A 22,556-nucleotide genomic window follows, 5' to 3' on the forward strand; every position below is an offset into this window, starting at 1 on the left:
TAACAGCATTAGATTTGGCCCAATCTGTGCTTGAGGACACAAAGCTGTATATGCACACACAGTCACTGACCCTGGTAATCTGGTGGTCATGTCCAGCACGATACTCTTCCATTCCTGCTGCTGGTAATGCCAAATTCGAGCCGTACCATCCCGACTGCCACTCACAAACCTGAGACTGGAAACAGAAAGGCAACACAGACAATCAGATAAACTAAAACAGACTCGCACAAAATAAAAAAAATAAAAAATGTGTGTGTATATATATATATATATATATATATATATATATATATATATATATATATATATATATATATATATACACACACACACACACACACACACACACACAGCAAAAATGTTTGGAATAATGTACAGATTTTGCTGTTTTGGAAGGACATTGGTACTTAAATTCACCAAAGTGGCATTCAACTGATCACAAAGTATAATCAGGACATTACTGATGTAAAAAACTGCAGCATCACTATTTGAAAAAAGTCATTTTTGATCAAATCTAGACAGGTCCCATTTCCAGCAGCCATCAATCCAACACCTTATCCTTGAGTAATCATGCTAAATTGCTAATTTGGTACTAGAAAATCACTTGCCATTATATCAAACACAGCTGAAAGCTATTTGTTTTGTTAAATGAAGATTAACATTGTCTTTGTGCTTGTTTTTGAGTTGCCACAGTATGCAACAGACTGGCATGTCTTAAGGTCAATATTAGGTCAAAAATGGCAAAAAACAAACAGCTTTCTCTAGAAACTCGCCAGTCAATAATTGTTTTGAGGAATGAAGGCTTTACAATGCTTGAAATTGCCAAAAAAAAACTGAAGATTTCATCCAAAGGTGTACACTACAGTCTTCAAAGACAAAGGACAACTGGCACTAACAAGGACAGAAAGAGATGTGGAAGGTCCAGATACAACTAAAGACGATAAGTACATCAGAGACTCTAGTTTGAGAAATAGATGCCTCACATGAATTCTACCTGTCAACACCAGTTTCATGTACAACAGTAAAAAGACGACTCAGGTGTGCAGGCCTTATGGGAAGAATTGCAGAGAAAAAGCCACTTTTGAAACAGAAGAACAAAAAGAAAAGGTTAGAGTGGGCAAAGAAACAAACATTGGACAACAGATAATTGGAAAAGTGTTATGGATCTTAAACCCATTGAGCTTTTGTGGGATCAGCTAGACTGTAAGGTGCGTGAGAAGTGCCTGACAAGACAGCCACAACTATGGCAAGTGCTACAGGAAGCGTGGGGTGAAATGTCACCTGAGTATCTGGACAAACTGACAGCTATAATGCCAAGGATCTGCAAAGCTGTCATTGCTGCACATGAAGGATTTTTTGATGAGAACTCTTTGAAGTAGTTTAAGAAGTTCTGAATATATTTTTCAAATTGTAATAGTAATTTTTCACGTTATTAATGTCCTGACTATACATTGCGATCAGTTGAATGCCACTTTGGTGAATAAAAGAACCAATTTCTTTCCATAAGAGCAAACTCTGTACATTATTCCAAACTTTTGGCCGCCAGTATATATACCGATCAGCCACAACATTAAAACCACCTGCCTAATATTGTGTAGGTCCCCCTCATGCCACTAGAACAGCACCAACCAGCATCTCAGAATAGCATTCTGAGATGCTATTCTTCTCACCATAATTGTAAAGAGTGGTTATCTGAGTTACCGTAGACTTTGTCAGTTTGAACCAGTCTGGCCATTCTCTGTTGACCTCTCTCATCAACTAGGCATTTCCATCCGCAGAACTGCCGCTCACTGGATGTTTTTGGTTTTTGGCACCATTTGGAGTAAATTCTAGAGACTGTTGTGTGTGAAAATCCCAGGAGATCAGCAGTTACAGAAATACACAAACCAGCCTGTCTGGCACCAACAAACATCTATGTGATTATCTAATCAGCCAATCGTGTGGCAGCAGTGCAGTGCATAAAAGCATTCAGATACGGGTCAGGAGCTTCAGTTAATGTTAACATCAACCATCAGAATTGGGAAAAAATGTGGTCTCTGTGATTTCGACCGTAGCATAATTGTTGGTGCCAGATAGGGTGGTTTGAGTATTTCTGTAACTGCTGATCTCCTGGGATTTTCATGCAAAACAGTCTCTAGAATTTACTATTTACTATTTTATTTACTTTAAAGGCAATGCTACCAAATACTAACAAAGTGTATGTAAACTTCTGACCCACTGGGAATGTGAAAAACTGAAATAAATTATTCTCTCCACTATTATTCTGACATTCCACATTCTTAAAATAAAGTAATGATCCTAACCACAGGGAATGTGTGTGTGTGTAAATATAAGCAACAACCAGCAGAAACAAACACATAAGTAAATGGCAGCATAACACACACACAAAGAAAAAAAAATGACATTAATAAACTCACCTGTCTGTGTGATTGCAGAACTGCACAGCTACAACTTTATCCTGTACATAAAAAAAATGGTGGTACTTCATTAAATCTAGTTACACTTTTAAAACAGAACAAATTTACACTTAAATTTTCCAGTCTGTGTTACATCCCCTTAGGCATTCAGAAGGTTCTGCTTTGTCTGTCTATTAAAACTACCACAAGGATTTTTGCTTTGCTTTGGAGTTCCTATCACTCCATCTCTCTTGCCGTGTGTCTCTGCCTGCTTCCCTTATTTTTTGTGTTTTCTTTCTCTCACCGTATGGGAGTCTAGGTCAGAAAGCTTCACAGGTGTCTCTGTGCCGAGGTAGTAAACTCTGATCATGTGATCCGTTCCTCCAGTAGCCAGAAACATCCCCCCTGAAGTCAAAGGACACAGAATTAAAGTCTGATCATGAGTCAGTAATGAAAGTTCATTGAACCTATTCATCGAGTGTGTGGAAGATGAACAGAGATGAGCGTTTGTGTGGGTTAACAAACCTGAGCTGAAGGAACAGCAGGATATTTGAACTCCAGGACGAGAACGCTCCATAAACTTCACAGGCCTTTCACTACAAACAAACACACAATTGCAAATTTACTCTATGTAAAAAAATAAAAATAAAATAAATAAGTTAATCATTGTGATTAAACAAAAGTGTGGCTTTACACACACGTTCTCACTAACACACAGTCACACTTACTCAAACTTCATGCTGAGTGTGTTCCACTTCCAGAAACACACCATACCATCAGCTCCAGTGGTGGCCAGATACCGAGAGGAACCTAATGCTGATGAAGAAAACTGCACAGACAAAGAAAGGAAATCCTTTCAAACACCCAAACAAAACAATATTACTTAATCTGTCTGTAATTCCTGCTGAGGTCATTGTCATAAATAAAGGGCCTGTTCCAAACCTCATAAGTAACTGTTTTGGAATGCAAGGGAGACTCAGCTCGCAACCGAATTTGATAACGTGAGAGGAATGACGAGGAATGATGAGCATAAATATACATGGCATACAGATATTTTTTGTAAAATAGTCCATTTTCTATTATTTGAAATTACTTTAGTATTGCATGGATTATAAGTAATAATCAAAATTTCACTCACCTCGTCCGTCAATTTGTTTTTGTTGGTCAAAACGAGGTATCTTCGGAAGAGGCATAATTAAAGGAATAGTTCACCCAAAAATGAAAATTCTCTCATCATTTACTCACCTTCATGCCATCCCAGATGTGCATGACTTTCTTCTGCAGAACACTGTTCTGATTTTTTTTATTATAAAAATTATGATTTTTAGAAGAAAATTTCAGCTCTGTTGGTCCTCACAATACAAGTGAATGGGTGCCAAATTTAGCCACTTTTCCGATATTGGGTTGAACATTTCTGAGCACGGTATGGAATGGTTACTTTAGCATTTCCACTGGAGCACGGTTCGGCACGGCATGATTATCAACCATTCTCGGCACAGAATTCTTGGCACGGTTAGCTAACCATACTCAACCGATCTCAACCATACTGGTGGGATGACTTTAGTACGTGGCGACTCGTTTAGTGTATCTTTATGATTTTATTATGATGGTTTAACTAGTATTGTAGACTACATTTATTTTTCTACACGCTTTTTTCGTCAGGGAAGTAGATTACTAGCTCATTAAATCTCAATACATCAATATATTCTCATATACTATTTTCATATAATACTTGTATAGAATTTTGTCAATAAAAATCCTTTTTATCTAATCTGTGAACTTTTACCTTTCTGCATATTCATGTCCGGTGGTAAACCTTGTGCCTTTTTCTCTTTAGTTTCCTTTTTGCAACATGGTCCATGTCTTTGCTGTTTGTTAGCAGAGTAAAACCAGGGGGAAAAGCAGTCCTAAAACCTGGAACACACGATCATCTGCCATAGTGCGCTGCACTCGCTCCAATGTTTACCTCTCATGGCATCGTCAAAAGACAGATCTGTTATGTACCACAGTGGAAAAGGAAACCTTAACTGCGCCAGTTGGCCCGGATCGGCACGGAACGGTACGGTTTTGCAATGAGAACTGTTCAGCCGAATGGTGGAAAAGCGGCTATTGATGCTCCAAAAAGCACATACAGGCAGCATTAAAGTAATCTATGCAGCTCCAGTGTTTTAATACAGATCTTCAGAAGTGATATGATGGGTGAGAAACAGATCAATATTTAAGTCCTTTTTTGCTATAAATTCTTCTCCCTGCCCAGTAGGGGGCGATATGAATGAATAATGTGAATCATCAAAAAAAAAAAAAAACTAAAAGAAGAACGTGAAAGTGAAGACTGACTGAGCAGGGAGGAGAATTTATAGTAAAAAAGGACTTTTGATCTGTTTCTCACCCACACCTATCATATCACTTCTGCAGCCATGGATTAAACACTAGAGTCTTATGGATTACTTTCATGATTTTTGGAGCTACAAATATTTGGCACCAATTCACTTGCACTGTATGGAGCTGCAATGTTCTTCAAAAAATCTTAACTTGTGTTCTGCAGAAGAGAGAAAGTGATACACATCTGGGATGGCATACGGGTGAGTAAATTATGAGAATTTTTGGGTGAACTATTCCTTTACTCATGGAGAAGTACTTCTTTGTTCTTCGCTCAAAGCCAAAAATAAGTTTCAAAACAGCTGAGCAAAGGTATACTGTTTACAAACATTCAGACACCGGCCACAGCGCTAGGGGAAGCATTTAGTGAAGCATTTAAATAGGAGGACGCACGAGAGCGCATGTAAAAACCTAATGTGACTAATAACAAATAATGTTACATTAAAATGTGTTAATGATTTCATGCCTCATTCTATGAGAACATTTTCATGAGATCAGTAAAAGATGCTGTTTTTACCATTCGATGATCATTTAAATGAAAATAAATGCAGTACATAATGTGTAATTTGTCATGTTTACATTCTGCATTCATGGCGCTAACTCGCTATACGTGGCCATAATTTTCACCAGTTACACTCTGATATCTTACTTTGGGCAGATGTGTGAATGAATGAAGCAGTATATAACAACAAAGTGAAAGGTTAAGAGTTAAGAGTATTTGAGTAGATTTCATTCCTCTCGTAGACTAATTTAAAAAACAAAAAACACGACATGTTCTTGGAAAATGTCTCTACGTGAACAATCATACATATATAGGTTAGTTTGCACCAGCTCGCTGATGACTCTGCACGCTGGTGTGTTCATGTTGACTGATCAGCCTCAAAGTAGGTGGAGCTTCAGGTCACACCTACCGATGATGTGGACCAATGCCAGTAAGGTGTATAGCAGCCGGTACAAAGTTTTCCAGAAAGTATGCGCTGGCGAGCTGCTATTAACCACCGAAACGAACACAAAAACACCTTCATTTTGGCCAGATTTTGTCTGACATGACATCACACCTGTTCATACTTTTATTTCGTATAAAGTATGATGGGGCCTCTATGGTACATTTTTAGAACAGCCTTCACATTGTAGCGCACCTATAAAGGCTTATGATGATGTTTTGAAACAGAGCCATTTTCCTGTAAGTCACTTCTGTTATGTTAAACATTCATAACTCTCACACACCTGTATGGAGGTGATGGAGGCTGTGTGCCCCTGTAATACAGCCACAGGTGCACAGGTCCGGAGGCACCATACACGGATGATCTTGTCACAGCTGGCAGAAGCGAGTAGAGTGTTTTCGAAGTTCACCGTCATGTCCGAAATCTCTGCAGCGTGACCACGTAGAGTGGCCAGGAGACGCCCATCATCCGTCGCCCAGATCTTCACCAGGCAGTCATCAGAGCCCTAACAGAAGCACAATTTTAAACCTTGATTACAAAGCACACAAACATTTATTATACACAGAGCCCTGACAAAAACACACACACACCAGTATTTCCTGCACCACAATATAGAATTTGAGTAGTTTCGGTTTTATTGTAATAAATACACACAGTTGAAGTCAGAAGTTTACATTCACCTTAACCAAATATATTTAAACTCAGATTTCACAATTCCTGTCATTTAATCGTAGAAAACGTTCCCTGTTTAGGTCAGTTAGGATCACTACTTTATTTTCAGAATGTGAAATGTCAAAATAATAGTAGAGAGAATTATTTATTCCAGCTTTTATTTCTTTCAACACTTTCCCAGTGGGTCAGAAGTTTACATATACTTTGTTAATATTTGGTAGCATTGCCTTTAAATTGTTTAACTTAGGTCAAACGTTTTGGGTAGCCTTCCACAAGCTTCTCACAATAAATTGCTGGAATTTTGGCCCATTCCTCTCAGAACTGGTGTAACTGAGTCAGGTTTGTAAGCCTCCTTGCTTGCACACGCTTTTTCAGTTCTGCCCACAAATTTTCTATTGGATTGAGGTCAGGGCTTTGTGATGGCCACTCCAATACCTTGACTTTGTTGTTCTTAAGCCATTTTACCACAACTTTAGAGGTATGCTTGGGGTCATTGTCCATTTGGAAGACCCATTTGTGACTGAGCTTTAGCTTCTTGGCTGATGTCTTGAGATGTTGCTTCAATATATCCACATAATTTTCCTTCCTCATGATGCCATCTATTTTGTGAAGTGCACCAGTCCGTCCTGCAGCAAATTTCCCCCACAACATGATGCTGCCACCCCCATGCTTCACGGTTGGGATGATGTTCTTCGGCTTGCAAACCTCACCCTTTTTCCTCCAAACATAACGATGGTCATTATGGCCAAACGGTTACATTTTTGCTTCATCAGACCAGAGGACATTTATCCAAAAAGTAAGATCTTTGTCCCCATGTGCACTTGCAAACTGTAGTCTGGCTATTTTATGGCGGTTTTGGAGCAGTGACTTCTTCCTTGCTGAGCAGCCTTTCAGGTTATGTTGATATAGCACTTGTTTTACTGTGGATATATTTATACACTTGTCTACCTGTTTTCTCCAACATCTTCACAAGGTCTTTGCTGTTGTTCTGGGATTGATTTGCACTTTTTGCACCAAACTACGTTCATCTCTAGGAGACAGAATGCGTCTCCATCCTGAGAGGTATGATGGCTGCATGGTCCCATGGTGTTTATACTTGCGTACTATTGTTGGTACAGATGAATGTGGAACCTTCAGGCATTTGTAAGGTCCCAAGGATGAACCAGACTTTTGGAGTTCACAATTTTTTTTTCTGAGGTCTTGGCTGATTTCTTTTGATTTTCCCATGATGTCAAGCAAAGAGGCACTGAGTTTGAAGGTAGGCTTTAAAATGCATCCACAGGTACACCTCCAATTGAGTACACCTCATATCAGAAGCTAATTGCCTAAAGGCTTGACATCATTTTCTGGCATTTTCCAAACTGCTTAAAGGCACAGTTAACTTAGTGTATGTAAACTTCTGACCCACTAGAATTGTGATATAGTCAATTAAAAGTGAAACAATCTGTCTGTAAACAATTGTTGGAAAAATTACTCGTGTCATGCACAAAGTAGATGTCCTAAACGGCTTACCAAAGCTATAGTTTGCTAATATTAAATCTGTGGAGTAGTTAAAAAATTACTTTTAATGACTTCAGCCTAAGTGTATGTAAACTTCTGACTTCAACTGTACATGCAACAAACTGTATTGTATTGTGAATAGAATTGGATTCAGTTTGACATGATGTCATTGTTAGATCTAGATCAGGGATCTGCCTCAGCTGACTGAGATAATCACCAATTTTTACCGTAAAAATACGCCGTCCAGTGCGGTCAAATGCCACACAGTACACGGATGAGAGATGGCCCAAAATCCTTCGATGCATCTTCATGTGCTGATAGGTGCATGGGGGGAAGGTGTGGCCAAACCGAGCCACTCCTGTTGTCTGGCGAGCACCCATGATTGACACTGCGCAGAGAGATTTTCTCTGTTACAATCAACTCCAACCATAAAAAAACCTATAATTTCAACAACAATAACACTCAACACTATTCAGCTATCATGAAGCAAAGTATTCTATGGGAAGAGGAACGAGGCTTAGTCTAGTATGTTCAAAGCAGGAACCATCAAGAAACAAACCCAGCAGTGATTCCTATGACTGAACTAGTGAAGGGACATCAGGAGGGAAGGACTCACCTATATTTGGGGGTTTGACACAGTCAACAGGTGGTTCTGGGGGCCGTCCCCTGTGCAGAGCAGCTACTGTAGAACCACTCCATACTGTATGTGAAGTGCCTGAGAGATGAAGAACAAAAAGTATATACTACATTTTTTTTGGTATTTAACTATGTTGAGAGCTTAAGAAGAGAAAACAAGTGCTAGGGAAAGTTTGTGATGGTGATAATGTGTGTGGTGGTTAGTCTTTGTTGTAAGTAATAACTATGCAAGGCCCTCATTGTTTTCTGTTTGTAGTCATGTGTGTCTCACTTTTTGCTGTCCGCAGTAATGACTGTCGTCCAGCACCCAGTAAACTGCAGACTCCAGGTACACTGGGAGGAATGTTTTTATCTACTAATGGGCCGATCTTCTCACACACACGCAAGAGGTAATCCGCAGGTATGTGCCGATTTAACAACACCTAAAACACACATGCATATGTATCAAAGGAAACAGTGCTTGAATAACAATAATAATCCTGCTAGGCTGTGCCTAAATTTTTTGTGTTATGATAAATGATTCTACTGAAATAACTGTATTGTAAAAAAACACATCTAAATTTTTTTTTTCTCCAAACAACAGTAGTGTATTTTGCATTACTCCCCCCACCCGTATTTACATTGCCGGCTTAAAGTCCGCCTCTTTCTGACATACAAGCCCTCCGCCTCATTTCAGCCAATCAGAAGCCCTCCTCAGCAATCTTCCTCGTTCTCTACAGTAGCAACCGAGATTTGATTGGCTGCTGCTTTAGAGTGACGCCCTACCCAACCAATCGCCTCTCGATCTATTTGCGCTGTCGAAACGCCTCCCCCACCCCAGCACGCCCAAAGCCTTTAATTTCTAAACAAATACTTTTAATTTCAATTACAAAATCTAAACTTCACAACAACTCTAATACAGACTTATAATTAACCCACACCCTCGATCTCACCACAAAATCGACAGTTCAGCAGGACTTTTATGCGCCACAATATAAGTGAGTCAAGCACCTGTGAGAGTTTTGCGCTGAATTTCACATGTGAGTGAGAGTTTATTTAATCTCACCCAATCCTCAAAGCTTCGTTTATATTGCTTTTCGTCCCAGCTCCAGCGCTTCGGGATGATCTGCACACATAGCGGGAAGAAAACACATCACAAACGGGATTTAGACACGCATCTGCATGTCCCATTAGCGTCGGGATGAGGAGGAGATGCATATGTTGGGATTTGGAAGAGAAATAGCGGGTCAGGCAGAAAGAAGAGGGATAAAACTCACCTCATATTCGTGCATCTCCCGCAGCAGCATCTGCACAAACACACAGAGGCATCGCGCGTTACACACACCGCAAAACACTCTTCCGCAATACATCGTCACTGAAAACTCACTCTGACTCTCACCTGGGCAGATTTCTGACATGGTCCAGACTGCAAGAATCTGGCAATCAGGTAATACAGCTCTGCAGAGAGAGTGAGACACACAACACCAGACGTTAGCTTAGCCTAGCTTAGCATCAAAGGCTAATGCTAAAACAGGGCATAAAGTATTCATGGAGACAAAGAGACAGGAAAAACACAGCGTGCTGCCCACCGGCTTCAGTTTGCGAGCACGGTTCCGCCGCCATGGCCCGGTCCGGTCAGTGGGTGTTTTGTGGGGGTCCGCTTGCTAAGAGCGGCCTGTGCTGTATTTGCTTTCAATGTTTTCGGCCTGCAGCCGCCGCTCGTGCTGCTTTGTCTGAGCGCCTCCTCGCGGCGACAGAGTGCACATGCAATACCGCGCGACCCCGTTAGGGGAACAGAGGGCACACAGGTGAGCGCACCAATGCACATTATTAAGGCGGACATTTTGGATTCTTTGCTGTTGGTTTTTCAATTGTAATTTATCGAGAGAGAGAGAGAGAGAGAGAGAGAGAGAGAGAGAGAGAGAGAGAAAAAAGCTTGTTTTGTGCACAGATTTCGTGTTTTATAAGCTGTTACGTCATCTGAAGAGAACTAGCCATGCGTGCAAAGAATAAACATGAGAACATGTTGCATACTTCAGTTTACCATATAGCCTACATAAGCAAAATATGAATTATAAATCTATAATACAATTATGTCATATATATATGCTGCATGTATGTTCAAATAAAGCTATAAAATGGGTCAACTGACAAAATGTTATAATTTTCAATACTACTTGTTCTACAGATCTTGTCATCTCTGTAATTGTGTCTTTGTTCTCAGTTGATAAATGCAGAAATAACATTACCATTTAATTATCCTCTGTTGCATATCAGTTGTTTTCCCCAACACTTTTACCATCTTTTCTCTTGTATGATTTAATTCTTAATGTACTTGATAATGTACAATGTAATGTACATTGTACAACTTTAGTTATAATAAAGCTGTTGAAATGTAAACACCATCCATTTGTCACAGTGTTTTCTGCAGGGCTATAAAACAGCATCGCTCAACATCAGAATATTTATAGGCTGTCAGTCTGTTGCCTCTCAGATATTCAGAGGTGGTCATGGATTCTTGTAGTCGTTTATCATCTAGAGACACAACAAGGGCAGGAATCATTGCTTTCGTAGCTGTCTAAATGTATTTGTGTGCAGTTTTATCTTATTATACAAGACTGACAAGTATACAATACTCAAAATTATTATTTTCCTTCCAAATAAGGTACAGTGTTTTAGATTTAAAATTTTCAAAAACAGTGCCCCACTGTCACTCCTGTTTCTAAAAGCCAATTCATTCTGCCCCAACAAACTCTAACATTCTAAAGTTGGCAGTTGGATTTTACAGACATGATCAAACCAGACCCAAAAAATGCCAACAGAGGTGAACACACTGACCCAACCAAAAACAACAAACATGTTTGTTGGGGCAGAGTAAACTGGCCTTAACACTATAATTCAAGAATTCTTGGTCTAATGCAGTTTGTCTCGGAATCCTTTCTTGATATTGTAAATTTTAATAACACCTTTAACCCTAAATATTGACCCCAACAGTAACAGATAAAAGCAGTTACAAAGGATTCCAATGGTCATCTCAGCTTGATAAAGTACTCTGCTCTCCCATCAGCAGAATAATGTGGCAATGGTTTTTAGTGTATGCAAAGAAATTCACATAGCAAAAAAAAAAAAAAAAAAAAACCTGTATTGTGTCATGATTATTAGTGTAAATAATACATTTGCATTAAGGGTGCTTTTGTCTAATAGCTGTGTGGAATCATTAATTTGACCCTCAGAGTAAGAGAACTAAACTGGGATCTCCTACATGTGCATCCTCTATATTATACACTTCAAACTGAATGAAACATAACTTTTAGATCAGCATCCGTATGCCAATGTCAATCCAAATACATTGTTTAATAAAGGAAGTTTTTCTTTCAGCACGTGTCAAACATAACTAAATAAAACCCATCCAAATCTGGATAAAAAAAAAAAAAAAAAAAAAAGACAGCAGACATTTTGAGGAAAACTCCAATGATGGATTTTTATTGAGTGAGGCCGAGAGCATTATAGGGGACACCAAGTAATTTTTCACAGATGAATTTTCAGTGTTAAAAAACTCCAAAAAACACTTTTTTTCTCCTTTGATTACCATAATTTCAAAAAAGCCCTCTATAACAACAGAAGGGTTTTTGGCCTCCTCACAAAGCCTAGTTACCATATGAACATTTCAACAAATTGCAAAGGTGGTATGATTCTTAAAAAGCCAGGAATCACCATCTAATGCTGAACCTGGAATGTAAGCAGTTTATCTTTTGTTGTTTTCTAATTTTTCCTCGACATTTAATTCATTCCTCATTCTTAAAGACAATCCATTATGTTTAAAAGATAAAGAAAATAAAACACCCCCCGGTACAGAAACGTCAGAGCGACATCACAAGCACTATCGGACACAGACTGAGAGCAGACCACAGCACTACCCAATGCTCCACACCTACCTCCCACTCCAAAGCCAAGCTACAAACCATCCACTTAAAGATAATTAAAAAAAATACTTTAAAAGGAAAAACACCAAAATGAAAGAAAGATGCCACCTTTTTCCACACCTCTCATGTTGTAGACACCTGATATAGTCACAGCCGAAAACAACACTCATTAGTCCGCTTTGTTTTTTTGTGCTAAAAACCTGAACCAGTATTTACAAATTTACTGATAAAAATACTCTTCTGGTGGTTATGGGCAGAGAGGAGGTTGTTGAGAGAGTTGAAGAGGGATAGAGAAAACTGGGAAAGAGGGGTAGAAGGGGAAGAATGGATGGACGGATGGTTGGATATGGTTGGCGTGGTGCTACTCTGTCTTCAGGTCCTCCTCGGGCTCTGCCGCCTCTTCTGGCTTCTCAACCTGTGTAACAAAAGTGACAAACCAATAAAAATCCAGCAGGAGCATTTTGTACCACTCTTTCTTCATTGACGAGGTGAAGGTTGGAGTTCTCTCTAGGCTATCAATGTACTTGTTTGGTGAGTTTTTGGGAATTAATTGAATGATGTTACTAAGTAGTTTCGCAATGTTATCTGGACGTTTTCAAAAGTTAACACAAACATCTATGTGCATTGTTGTGCAACAGAGTTTCCATTCAAGACAAAGTCATGCATCACAGGCTTCTGTCCACACTGAGTCGGTGTCTTCACATTGTAGTGTGGACAGTGAAAACTGAGATTTCTGAAAACAACAATCCATCCAACCCAAAACAATCAAGATGGCGGCCCACATTCTAGCGGAGTTGTTGTGCCTGCTATTTACTTTGAGAGCATTGTCAGAGATAAATGTTACTCTGTACAATATTTACATTGCATTTCTTCAAAGGCGACAGAAGGTTTACATTGTATTGCTATCCGGAGGCGGAACACAAGGAGAATTGCGTTTCAGGCCGTACATGGAAATGACGCAAGGCCACACTTCTTGCATGCGCAGTAAGGGGATTTAAGCCTTTTCAGACATATCAGTGTGGACAGGCAACTTTTAGAAAATGCTTGAAAATAGCAGGGTGGACGGAGAGCGTTTCGAAAATGCCATTTTCAAATGCATCCGGATTAATGTGGACATAGCCAATTTCAGTCAGAATGTGTCTACACTGAACCTCTATAGCTAGACTTAAGGCCAGGGTAAACATTGTTTGTTTACCCATTGCGTTACGGATCGCATCAAGCCCGGTTAACCACTTTTCCTTTCAAAGTATACTCTTCTGACCACAAATGAATACAAATGTGTTCGACGCATGTGCACTTCGACTGCTTTGTGATACTCTTTTAGTACAGTCAATCGCAGACACATGCGCCGACAATGCGCACAGACAATGATTGTCCGCGTGTCGAGAAAATCTGGGCCGTGCGTGGACAGTCCACGCTGTGGACTATGTTGATGAAGAAATTTGCATCACACATACTGTGCACGGACAACTGAAGTATACATTGGCCTTTATAAAGATTAATCTCACCTTTGTGGCTGATACTTTGTAAGCTGAATTGTCAGAACATTTTTTTCAATGGATTAGCACAATTCAACTCAATTCACCCTCTGGGACCAACAAAGTGTGTGTGTATATATATATATATATATATATATATATATATATATATATATATATATATGTGTGTGTGTGTGTGTGTGTGACAGATGGTCTGATTTGAGGTAAAGAATGGGTGTAAAAATACCTTGTTGGTCTTGGTCTCTCCATTTTCTGACTGGTTTTCCTCCTTGGATTCCTCAGGCTTTGCCTTTGCTTTCTTCTCCTCCTTTTTATCATTCACTTCCTTCTCTTTCTGTTAGACAGAAGAAATAGAGAGCAAGAGAATGAATATTGAGAAACACATATAAGATCACAAACCAAATCACGGAGACAAATAACTTTGTGATAAGAGTAAGTATGTTTATGAAAGTGTAATTACAATAGCTACCTTGGGAGTTTTTTTGGGTTTGGGTTCAGGTTTTGGAGGCGCTGGTTTCTGAGGAGAAAAGATCAAATGTGATTTATGCATGACTGACACTTTGATAAAAATAATAATAATTGTTTGTTTGTCTAAATGAAGAATATGCTACTTAAATCTGTACATGTAAAAATGCAAATTTTGAATATATGCTCATCAAACTTAAAGGTGTTCTGAAAAAAAAAAAAAGCTTATTTTCATAACCCTCATTAAGTTCCTGATAAAAACACTGTTTAAAACCAAACATGTACTGCTAAACAACTTATAAATTGGTTTAGAAGAGGAAGAAAACAGACATACCGCTGATAATCTAGCTGACCTTCTCTGGGGCTATACAGAAGAACAAAAATGTGTATTTAAGGACAGATGGGACAGTGCATTTGTGCTTATTTTCACATATTTTCATTTTTCTTTCCTTACCTCCTCCTTGACTTCACCATCAGTTCCCTGCATATTAACAAAAACAAATATAAAAAGTTAGAGTTTTATTAACATAAAGGGCGGGTAAAACAAAAAAAGTAACTTGTAGAAACGTTGGGTTGTGCTGTTCTGCACGGTTGTAAACATGAGTATCAAACTCCGTTGTCCAAATACCTTTTTATTTTGCTTTATTAAAGCTTAACCGACCTTTGAGAGGAGGAATTGCACATATCTGTGCACAGTGTATCTGTCAGTGAGCGGGAGTGCAGGAAGGTGCGGCGTTTTTATTTATTATTTTTTCCACGGAGGCATTTCACGACACGGTCCACACATTTGAATAAGGAGGAGGGGCGCGCGATGATCCCGCCTCAGCGCTGCCACCTGGCGGCAAGTAGGCGTCATTACACCCATCTTCCACGGCAAACAAAGAAAATGCGTTAAAATTGTTTACTAACGCGACCGCCTTTTCGTAAAATCATCACCGTTCAGAAAATTAGAGTTATCCCCCTATTTTTTAATCCCCTTTCGACAGCGGTTTAGCCACGATCGCGCTTATAATCGTCGGTTTTCGCGTCGGGTATGCTGTTTGAGATGGAGAGAGAGAGAGGGCAGCATGGCTGCGGCTGCACGGGCATAAGATCAAGCCGAGCCTCAGCACAGCGCTGCCACACTAAAATCCTCCTGTTAAACACACTACCGTCGATAAAAACGCCACGATCCGGTGGGAAAAATCCCAAAATTAACAACGGTTTTTTACCTACCCAATGTTTCCAAAGAAGTCGCCTGGATTCTTATTTAAAAATCGTTGTCTCGAGGGCTTCCTAATTTCACGACTGATTAGTAAGGGCAAAAGTGTAGCCGTATGCCGCGCTCGGCTTTTCTACATACCTTTCTCTTGGGCATGTTGAGTTTGGGATATTTTTCTTCTTTTATGCAAAACTAACAGGTTATCTTTTGTGATTCGGAGTTCACAGTTCAGGAGACTGTCGCCCGCTATGCACTAATTCTGTAGTAAACACAGAGCTACATTAGAGCCAGTGGTTGAATGGGAGGGTGGGGGCGTGGCCATGATGTGATTGATGTCGCGTTCGACCAATCAGCGGTCAGCTGGATCTGCCACAGAAGAGCAAGATTCTTACCTCCGCTGTGCTTTTACGCGCGAAATCCGGAGTGCTCAAGAACATGTAAAATACAACGACAAACCTTCCTGTAAAATTCTCCTTCAAGCAGGTTAAAAATACATGGTTTGCTTTGATTGTAGTTGGCAACAGATATGCTCTGCCAGTATAGTGCTGCTGGGACTACAGTATTGTAGTCCATGTCTGGTCACATTTGAGTGAAAGGGAATAGCTAATGTTTAAGAGGGCCCAGAGATAAAGCCAGATCCCCCATAATTCCTGAATTTCCCGCCATAACAACAGCATATATGTGCATCTGTGAAGCTCAATAATTAATCCTGACTCAAATTTTGAAGCTGGTGGGCAAATGTGTCTGCTTGACTTTGTAATGTGCTGTTTCTGGGAAAACATGCTGAAGTGGGGATATACAGTAATTAAACAAAATCAGTGTGTGCAGTGCATGTGCCAGTTTGTTATAAAGAAGAGAAACCAAAAGACTTTTCTTACTTCTGCTTTATTCAAACTGAGGCCAAATCTGTGCGTGTGTGTGTGTGTGTGTGTGTGTAGAGAGAGAGAGAGAGAGAGAGAGAGAGAGGAGCTAAAACTGTGCTTACTTCCTCTGTTTCTACCTAGACTAGAGAAGTCAGAAGCCTGAGACAACATTTTCAGCAATAGATAGATAGATTGATTGATTGATTGATTGATTGATTAAAGGACTATCGAACCGTAGAGTGATACTACTTTGGAAGTTAATAGACATTTACTGTCACTCTTGAGATTTCTGTTTTAGAAACCATACAAACAGGCTTTCTATACTAAAAGAGCTGGTAAGGGTTTCTTTCTTTCTTTCTTTCCCTAAACAGAAAAATGCTGATATCTGCTCATATTTGGTTATGCCTAGTTGTCTAAATGTTTTTGAACTCAGTTTAGTTTGGCTATTTGATTGATGTGATACAATGATACAATTGAAGTGATCTAAATTCCTGAACTGTTGTCATTTATTTAAACTTATACTTTTTAAAAACTGTTTGGGATCTGCTTGTGATAAGTGTTGTAATCAAGGTAATGCTACTGTTATTGTCACTTTATTAAGGAAGGAAGTGCAGTCAGTATGCAGTGTGTGTAAAGTTTACAACACTGTCATTGCATAGATTTTGTAATTTTCTATTCCTCAGTTCAGTTATATTTCTCTGCATGCTGTTGGAATATATTTAGTTACATTTTACTCTCTTCTGTTTAATTAGACTTCTTGTATGTAAGTTTGATTCATGTTCCAAACAATTTCTAGGGTAATTGTTGTTGTTGTATACATTTACTTAGGCTTGTGAGGGGTCTGTGTGTATGCATAGGTGGTTATCATGCTTGGAGAACCGTTCCTTCATATTTTGAATTGCACAGAAGATACCACAAATTGTGATGGAGCAGCTCACACACACTCACACACCTCCATGGCCAGTCCCGACGCCTGCATGACGAGCGTCACTGCCCGATCAACTCTGACACCACGAACTGTGAGAGGTGAGATAACAAGGAAATTCTGGGTTATTTAGATGAAGTTGTGGTAGACACTGAAGTAACATTCACTGAATGGTCTGATGGATTACATTACAAGATGTTTGTGTTTTTTTTAGGGTGGGTGAAGCCTGGACTGGTATTTTATTTAAACATCTATTGATCTTTCAATAACAGGGTTTGAGTGTGACCTAAGTTCTGGGAACAGTCAAAAAACGGAATGTGGAAAATACAATTCAGCAAGGAAGTGTCATACTGGTGAGAAATATAGCCCACAGACAGCCGTGTTAAGTGCAGGTGTTAAACTGAGAAGAGTAGTTCTAATTTAGAGTACTGTAGTGTAGAACTACTATAATTAATAGTTTCTGCATAGTAGGGGAGTAGAGATGTGTTCAGTAGTAAAATGGTAGAGAAGAAAATAATGTAGTATTATGTGGAGTGGTAATAATGTGGAGTAGGGAATAACAGAAATAATGTAAGGTTGTGTAAAATACAACGTTTTTAGAGTTCTAATATAATGGGAGCTAGCTGGTACATAATAGCTGTGCGGTGTGTGTAAGCTTCGCTCCCCTGGCTTCAAGAGGCACACTATGTGACACTAGGGGCTGTAGCCTTTAGCCTCCCCCTTTGATGGCTGAAGCTGGTTCGAATTTGTCTCAGAGCAGGTCGAGCAGGACCGGTTACAGTGGTGCCCGGATGGGAGTGAGGTTTAGGGGGTGAGTGTAACGGGAGCCAGCTGGTACATGATAGCTGTGCGGGATGTGTAAACCTCACTCCCCCGGCCCCAAGAGGTGCACTAGCGACTGATGCTAGGGGCTGTAGCCTTTAGCCTTCTCGTTAGTGCACCCGCCTCCCATGCTGGCTGACGCCGGTTGGAATCCCGCTTGGAGCGGGATCGAGCAGGACCGATTACACTAACAGCCTGTTACTAACTGGCAATGCATTGTTAATAATGTACAATTGTTTTGTAATGTTGAGTTATGTAATGCTGTAATTTAGTTATATTCTGTAAAATTAAATTTTAGGAATTTCCATTTGGGATAGTTGAATCAGAGTTATGACAATGCAAAAAAAAAAAGTCTCTTTTATGATCATCTTTTAAAGCTGAAGTGTGTAATTTCTGTGCAACCAAATGGAATAAAAAAAATAAACATTGCTTTCAAACAGCTTTCTGAATGTGCCCCCCCACCCCCAAACAGATAGTCCCACCCCCAACTCATACCATTGGTTGTTGTGATGGGCCGCTCAAACAAGCAGAGGAATTTTATAGCGCCACAGAGACAGTGTTTACATTTTTTAAAGAAAATTAACCTACAAATGGTTTTCTTAAAGATGACTCTGCATACTAAGCTGGGCTAGGAGAAAGTCTTTTAGCACTAAAAAAAGTCACACTTAAAGCTTTTAGTTCAACTTTCAGTCATGCACTGTAGAAAAACATTTCTTCAACATTTAATAATTGCTTCCTCATTTAGGTGAGTGTCATTATTCCATTATTTCAAATGAGCTGCAGAGTGTGACTTTACTTTGGATGCTGGGCTTTCCCTCAAGTTTCCTTACTGTTTTTTAGGTTATTTTTTGTGTTTTAAAACAGTGTTTTGAGATGAGGATGGTTATATTCATGCCTCACACATTTTATCTTCCTGCCTGTAGAAAAGCCAGGGCCTTGTCGGGCCTCTGCACCCAGCAACGCTATGCCCATTCTCAGCTTTAGCGGTGAGGATCACTTGGGCATGACACTATATTGCTCCTTGTGCTGTCCCAGCTTCTACAAGGACTATCCAGACCTCCGACTTGCAGGTGACCGGCTGGAGCATTGGAGTCCTCATAACCCTGCCCTTCTCAGCTCACAGGACAACAGGCCACTGCTGCAGTCTCAGGACCTGAGCTCACTGGAGACCTCTCTGGCACATGGTCAACAGGCAGAGGCTGTGACCCAGCAGGATGAGTGTTATCTTGTCATAGAGAGTGGTCAGAGTCCTAGCTGGGAGAGAAGGCTCACCAACTCCATGTTGAATGGTTATCTGGAGATCCAAATGCTGGAGGTGTTTTGCCAGCACATGCAAAACATGGCATGCTGTGGATCATCATTGCTTGGCACTGATGTCATGCCAACAATGGTGCACACCAGCCTGACTGTACCCAGTGAACAGAGAGCCAATCAAGAAGAGGCGCTGTATTCTTCATCCAATAATGTTGTGCGAAACTTGAGCACTTGTTCAGCTCCAGCAACCTCCCACTTCAGCTCACCAGTGCTGCGAATTTCAGAAGCTGAGGAGCCAACCTCATAAACATACATGCTCATCATGACATCCTCACTCCAACACACTACAACAAGTATTTAAGGGTAAACACAGCATGCAAGGAGTGCTACTTGAGTGTAAAATAATTCCCACTGGTGCTCTTTGGATAAGGGATATACTGTTCAGATGCTCTAGAAGTCCAAGGCACTCAGAGTAGGGTATAAATATAAAAAGCCTTTATTAGGTCATGGCTATTGGATTAAAACATACCACAAACCGACGCAATGTGTCTTACAAAGACTTCATCGGGGATGATTTGCAAAAATCACTGTTACAGTGAGGCACTTACAAAGGAAAAAAAATACACAGTGCTAAAAGTAAAGCCACATGACTTAAGGGTAAGTTCACCCAAAAATGAAAATTCTGTGATCATTTACTCACCCTCATGTTGTTCCAAACCTGTATGACATTCTTTCTTCCATGGAACACAAAAGAAGATGTTAGGCAGAATGACACCCTTACTGTAAGCCCCATTCACACCGCGAACGACATTGTTGCTTGGTGTCGCTTGTCTCTGTACTATGAAGTCGCTAGCGGGTGATCCTACTGATGTCGCTCTAACGTTATTGGTGGACTGTACATCTGGCCATAGTTTCTTTTGAAATGCTGTGTACAGATGATACTTTCAGTAAAACAAAGATATCATTATAATTTGACAAGGAATCAGTTATCTTGCCACTAAAAATGAACATCCTGCTAGGGAGAACATTTTATATAACCTGCAGTAGTGCTCACTGCATCATATTATTAACAAGACGAACAATCTATTAAAATATGAATCAAACTCACTCAGAATGCTGCCAGTTTCTGACATGGTTTTCCACACATCATTTTATTATATCCATTCATGTGATTACAGACCTGCCCATATATATACATACGTAGATGCCTCATTTGGCTGGTTCGGTACTTCAACCGCGCCGCCATCTTGAAACGGTCAAAAAGGAGAGCTGTCTGAATGCAAGTAAATGGAGAAGAAGCCTCAGACCGCTGCATAAACTGCTTTTGTGTGGAAACAGTTCATAATGTAATGAATTGACAGACTGGGTGCTAATTTTCAGTATGATTGCCATGATGTATTCATTTGAAGAGGACTTTATTTCTTTATTATAGTTTGCTACAAAAAAAAAACATCAACCCTATTTTAGAAGTGAAGTTAGGAATTTTATATCATTTAAAATATTGCCCAATGTTTATGGAAAATCAGATAATCTGAAAGTTGGCTGGAAAAGACTCCAGACTGTTACAGACCATATCTGTCAATTTACTTTCATGTGTTGACGGACGGCTCTTGACCTTTCCAATATGGCGGACGCGGCAACATATCGCGGCCCATAGGAACAGCTGCTAATAAGGTATCTACCGATGGGCCACTTCTATTAAAATGAATGGGAGTAATTGGAACGCTCAACCAGAGAATATTTAGCAGAGACAGGCCACTTCTATTTAAATGAATGGGAGAAATTGAAACGGCAATCCAAGAAGCTCTAGCGCCCAACAGTCAATGGATGTAGAAAGGAAGTCCCGCCTTACAGGTAAAAGAGCCAATCACCTTTTTAGATACAGACACTGCCTGTCAATCAACTTGACAACTTGCATGTGCACTATTAATACAAGCTGGGAAAACTGAATTTTTTTGTGTAATATGAGGTAAAGAAGCACAATTTATGATACCAATATTGTCAGATTTTATTGCTTATTTGAAATAGGTTCTTTGATCGCAAGGCCGTAACCATGTCTTGAACATTGTGTGGGACCAAACCTTTTTGAGGGTGGGGGGTCACGGGTGTTGAGGTCACAAATATAATGGTCCTCTTTGGTCCTTTAATATAGTAAAGGCGCTGAATGCAATAATTTTCAGAATAAAGGCTTGAAATGTGATAAAGGTCCAAAATTTTATAATTTTTGGTTTTAAAAGATACATGCATTTTTAAAGTTCACACAGACAATCACTGTGTCTGCATTGCTAGCAATTTGCCTGTTTCAGTCATCTTAGCTCTCTTTTTTGTGGTGTCTCAAAGAAAAGACTAATATAATTAGAATTTCTTTTCATTACTGATGTATCTGTAAAATGACATGACTGTGTCAACTGGCTAGCAAAAATAAAATGCACAAAATTATTTACTGCCCTCAAGTTGTTCCTCATTGTTTTTTCCTCCCAGTACAATCTTTACACACAATATTTTCTTAAGAATCCTAACGCTTCATTCTTCCATACAAAAACAGTTCATACTGACAACTGCTGTCAAGGTCCAAAGGAAAAAAAATCATTATAAAAATACCATAAAGTAGTCCAGACAACACATAGCTGTTGTAAGGCCCCAAAATGCTTGGAATATAGTGCACTATTATGATGTCTTTATACTGAACTTTTAATAGTGCTTTATAGTATTTGTCCTTTTTGAAGCTTGACAGCTCCTGCTCACTATGAACGGTTATTTTATGGAATAGAGCTGCTTAAAATATCTATTTTTATGTTCCAAGAAAAAACCCAGCATATGGGGATTGAACAACATAATGGTGAGCGAGTAAAAGTCAATTTTTAGGTGAACTTCTCCTTTAACTGGTGGCTCTTTTTTGAGCACAGGCCTGACAAGGACATACAAAAAATATTAATTTAAAAGAAGACTTAGGAGATGATGTACAAAATTCTGAATGAATTAAAGACAGAAAGAAATTATTTAGAAAATCTTAAATTGATTTTAAATGATTACCTGATAATATTTGCATTAAGAATATATGACACTGTCCTTGCCAAAACCTAAAAGCACAATAGAAG

At 39.5% G+C, this 22,556-nt stretch overlaps 4 protein-coding genes across 11 annotated transcripts in view; 2 read left to right on the top strand and 2 right to left on the bottom strand.

Annotated features, from left to right (window-relative positions):
* Positions 1–10,904, bottom strand: part of LOC127434705 (bromodomain and WD repeat-containing protein 3-like) — a 51,024-nt gene extending 40,120 nt beyond the window's left edge. The window contains exons 1-13 of one of the 6 annotated variants that reach the window (XM_051687613.1): positions 10,096–10,904; positions 9,906–9,964; positions 9,784–9,813; positions 9,573–9,632; positions 8,799–8,949; positions 8,508–8,606; positions 8,119–8,279; positions 6,003–6,224; positions 3,125–3,225; positions 2,922–2,992; positions 2,701–2,801; positions 2,418–2,458; positions 71–175 (exon numbers count right to left, since the gene is read on the bottom strand). In XM_051687613.1, coding sequence (XP_051543573.1) covers positions 71–175; positions 2,418–2,458; positions 2,701–2,801; positions 2,922–2,992; positions 3,125–3,225; positions 6,003–6,224; positions 8,119–8,279; positions 8,508–8,606; positions 8,799–8,949; positions 9,573–9,632; positions 9,784–9,813; positions 9,906–9,964; positions 10,096–10,129 — 1,235 coding nt within the window. In that variant the 5' untranslated portion in view covers positions 10,130–10,904. Of the gene's footprint in view, positions 1–70; positions 176–2,417; positions 2,459–2,700; positions 2,802–2,921; positions 2,993–3,124; positions 3,226–6,002; positions 6,225–8,118; positions 8,280–8,507; positions 8,607–8,798; positions 8,950–9,517 lie in introns of all 6 variants that reach the window. The other 5 variants (XM_051687651.1, XM_051687608.1, XM_051687643.1 and 2 more) reach the window with 5 other exon arrangements.
* A 1,056-nt stretch (positions 10,905–11,960) lies between these two features.
* Positions 11,961–15,900, bottom strand: LOC127434763 (non-histone chromosomal protein HMG-14A-like). Its single transcript, XM_051687722.1, has 6 exons — positions 15,736–15,900; positions 14,848–14,874; positions 14,728–14,757; positions 14,398–14,445; positions 14,155–14,262; positions 11,961–12,844 (listed from the first exon to the last, which is right to left on the bottom strand). The coding sequence occupies exons 1-6, from the start codon at positions 15,748–15,750 to the stop codon at positions 12,791–12,793; spliced, it is 282 nt and encodes a 93-aa protein (XP_051543682.1). The 5' UTR covers positions 15,751–15,900; the 3' UTR covers positions 11,961–12,790.
* Positions 15,901–16,605: 705 nt separating this feature from the next.
* On the top strand, positions 16,606–19,765 carry LOC127434737 (uncharacterized). Of its 3 annotated transcripts, none has more exons than XM_051687695.1 (3): positions 16,606–16,792; positions 17,286–17,483; positions 19,128–19,765. In XM_051687695.1, the coding sequence occupies exons 2-3, from the start codon at positions 17,324–17,326 to the stop codon at positions 19,763–19,765; spliced, it is 798 nt and encodes a 265-aa protein (XP_051543655.1). In that variant the 5' UTR covers positions 16,606–16,792; positions 17,286–17,323. The 3 variants fall into 3 exon arrangements, with proteins under 3 accessions (XP_051543655.1, XP_051543646.1, XP_051543663.1); XM_051687686.1 differs by having other exon boundaries at positions 17,315–17,483; XM_051687703.1 differs by lacking the exon at positions 16,606–16,792 and adding an exon at positions 16,863–17,220 and having other exon boundaries at positions 17,315–17,483.
* The window catches only part of LOC127434724 (connector enhancer of kinase suppressor of ras 2-like), a 59,635-nt gene continuing 56,779 nt past the window's right edge, over positions 19,701–22,556 (top strand). Inside the window, exon 1 of the mRNA XM_051687674.1 lies at positions 19,701–19,821. The gene's annotated coding sequence lies outside the window, so the exon portion shown is untranslated. The remainder of the gene's footprint in view (positions 19,822–22,556) is intronic.

Source organism: Myxocyprinus asiaticus, chromosome 4 (genome assembly GCF_019703515.2).
Source record: "Myxocyprinus asiaticus isolate MX2 ecotype Aquarium Trade chromosome 4, UBuf_Myxa_2, whole genome shotgun sequence".
Taxonomy (NCBI): Eukaryota; Metazoa; Chordata; class Actinopteri; order Cypriniformes; family Catostomidae; genus Myxocyprinus; species Myxocyprinus asiaticus.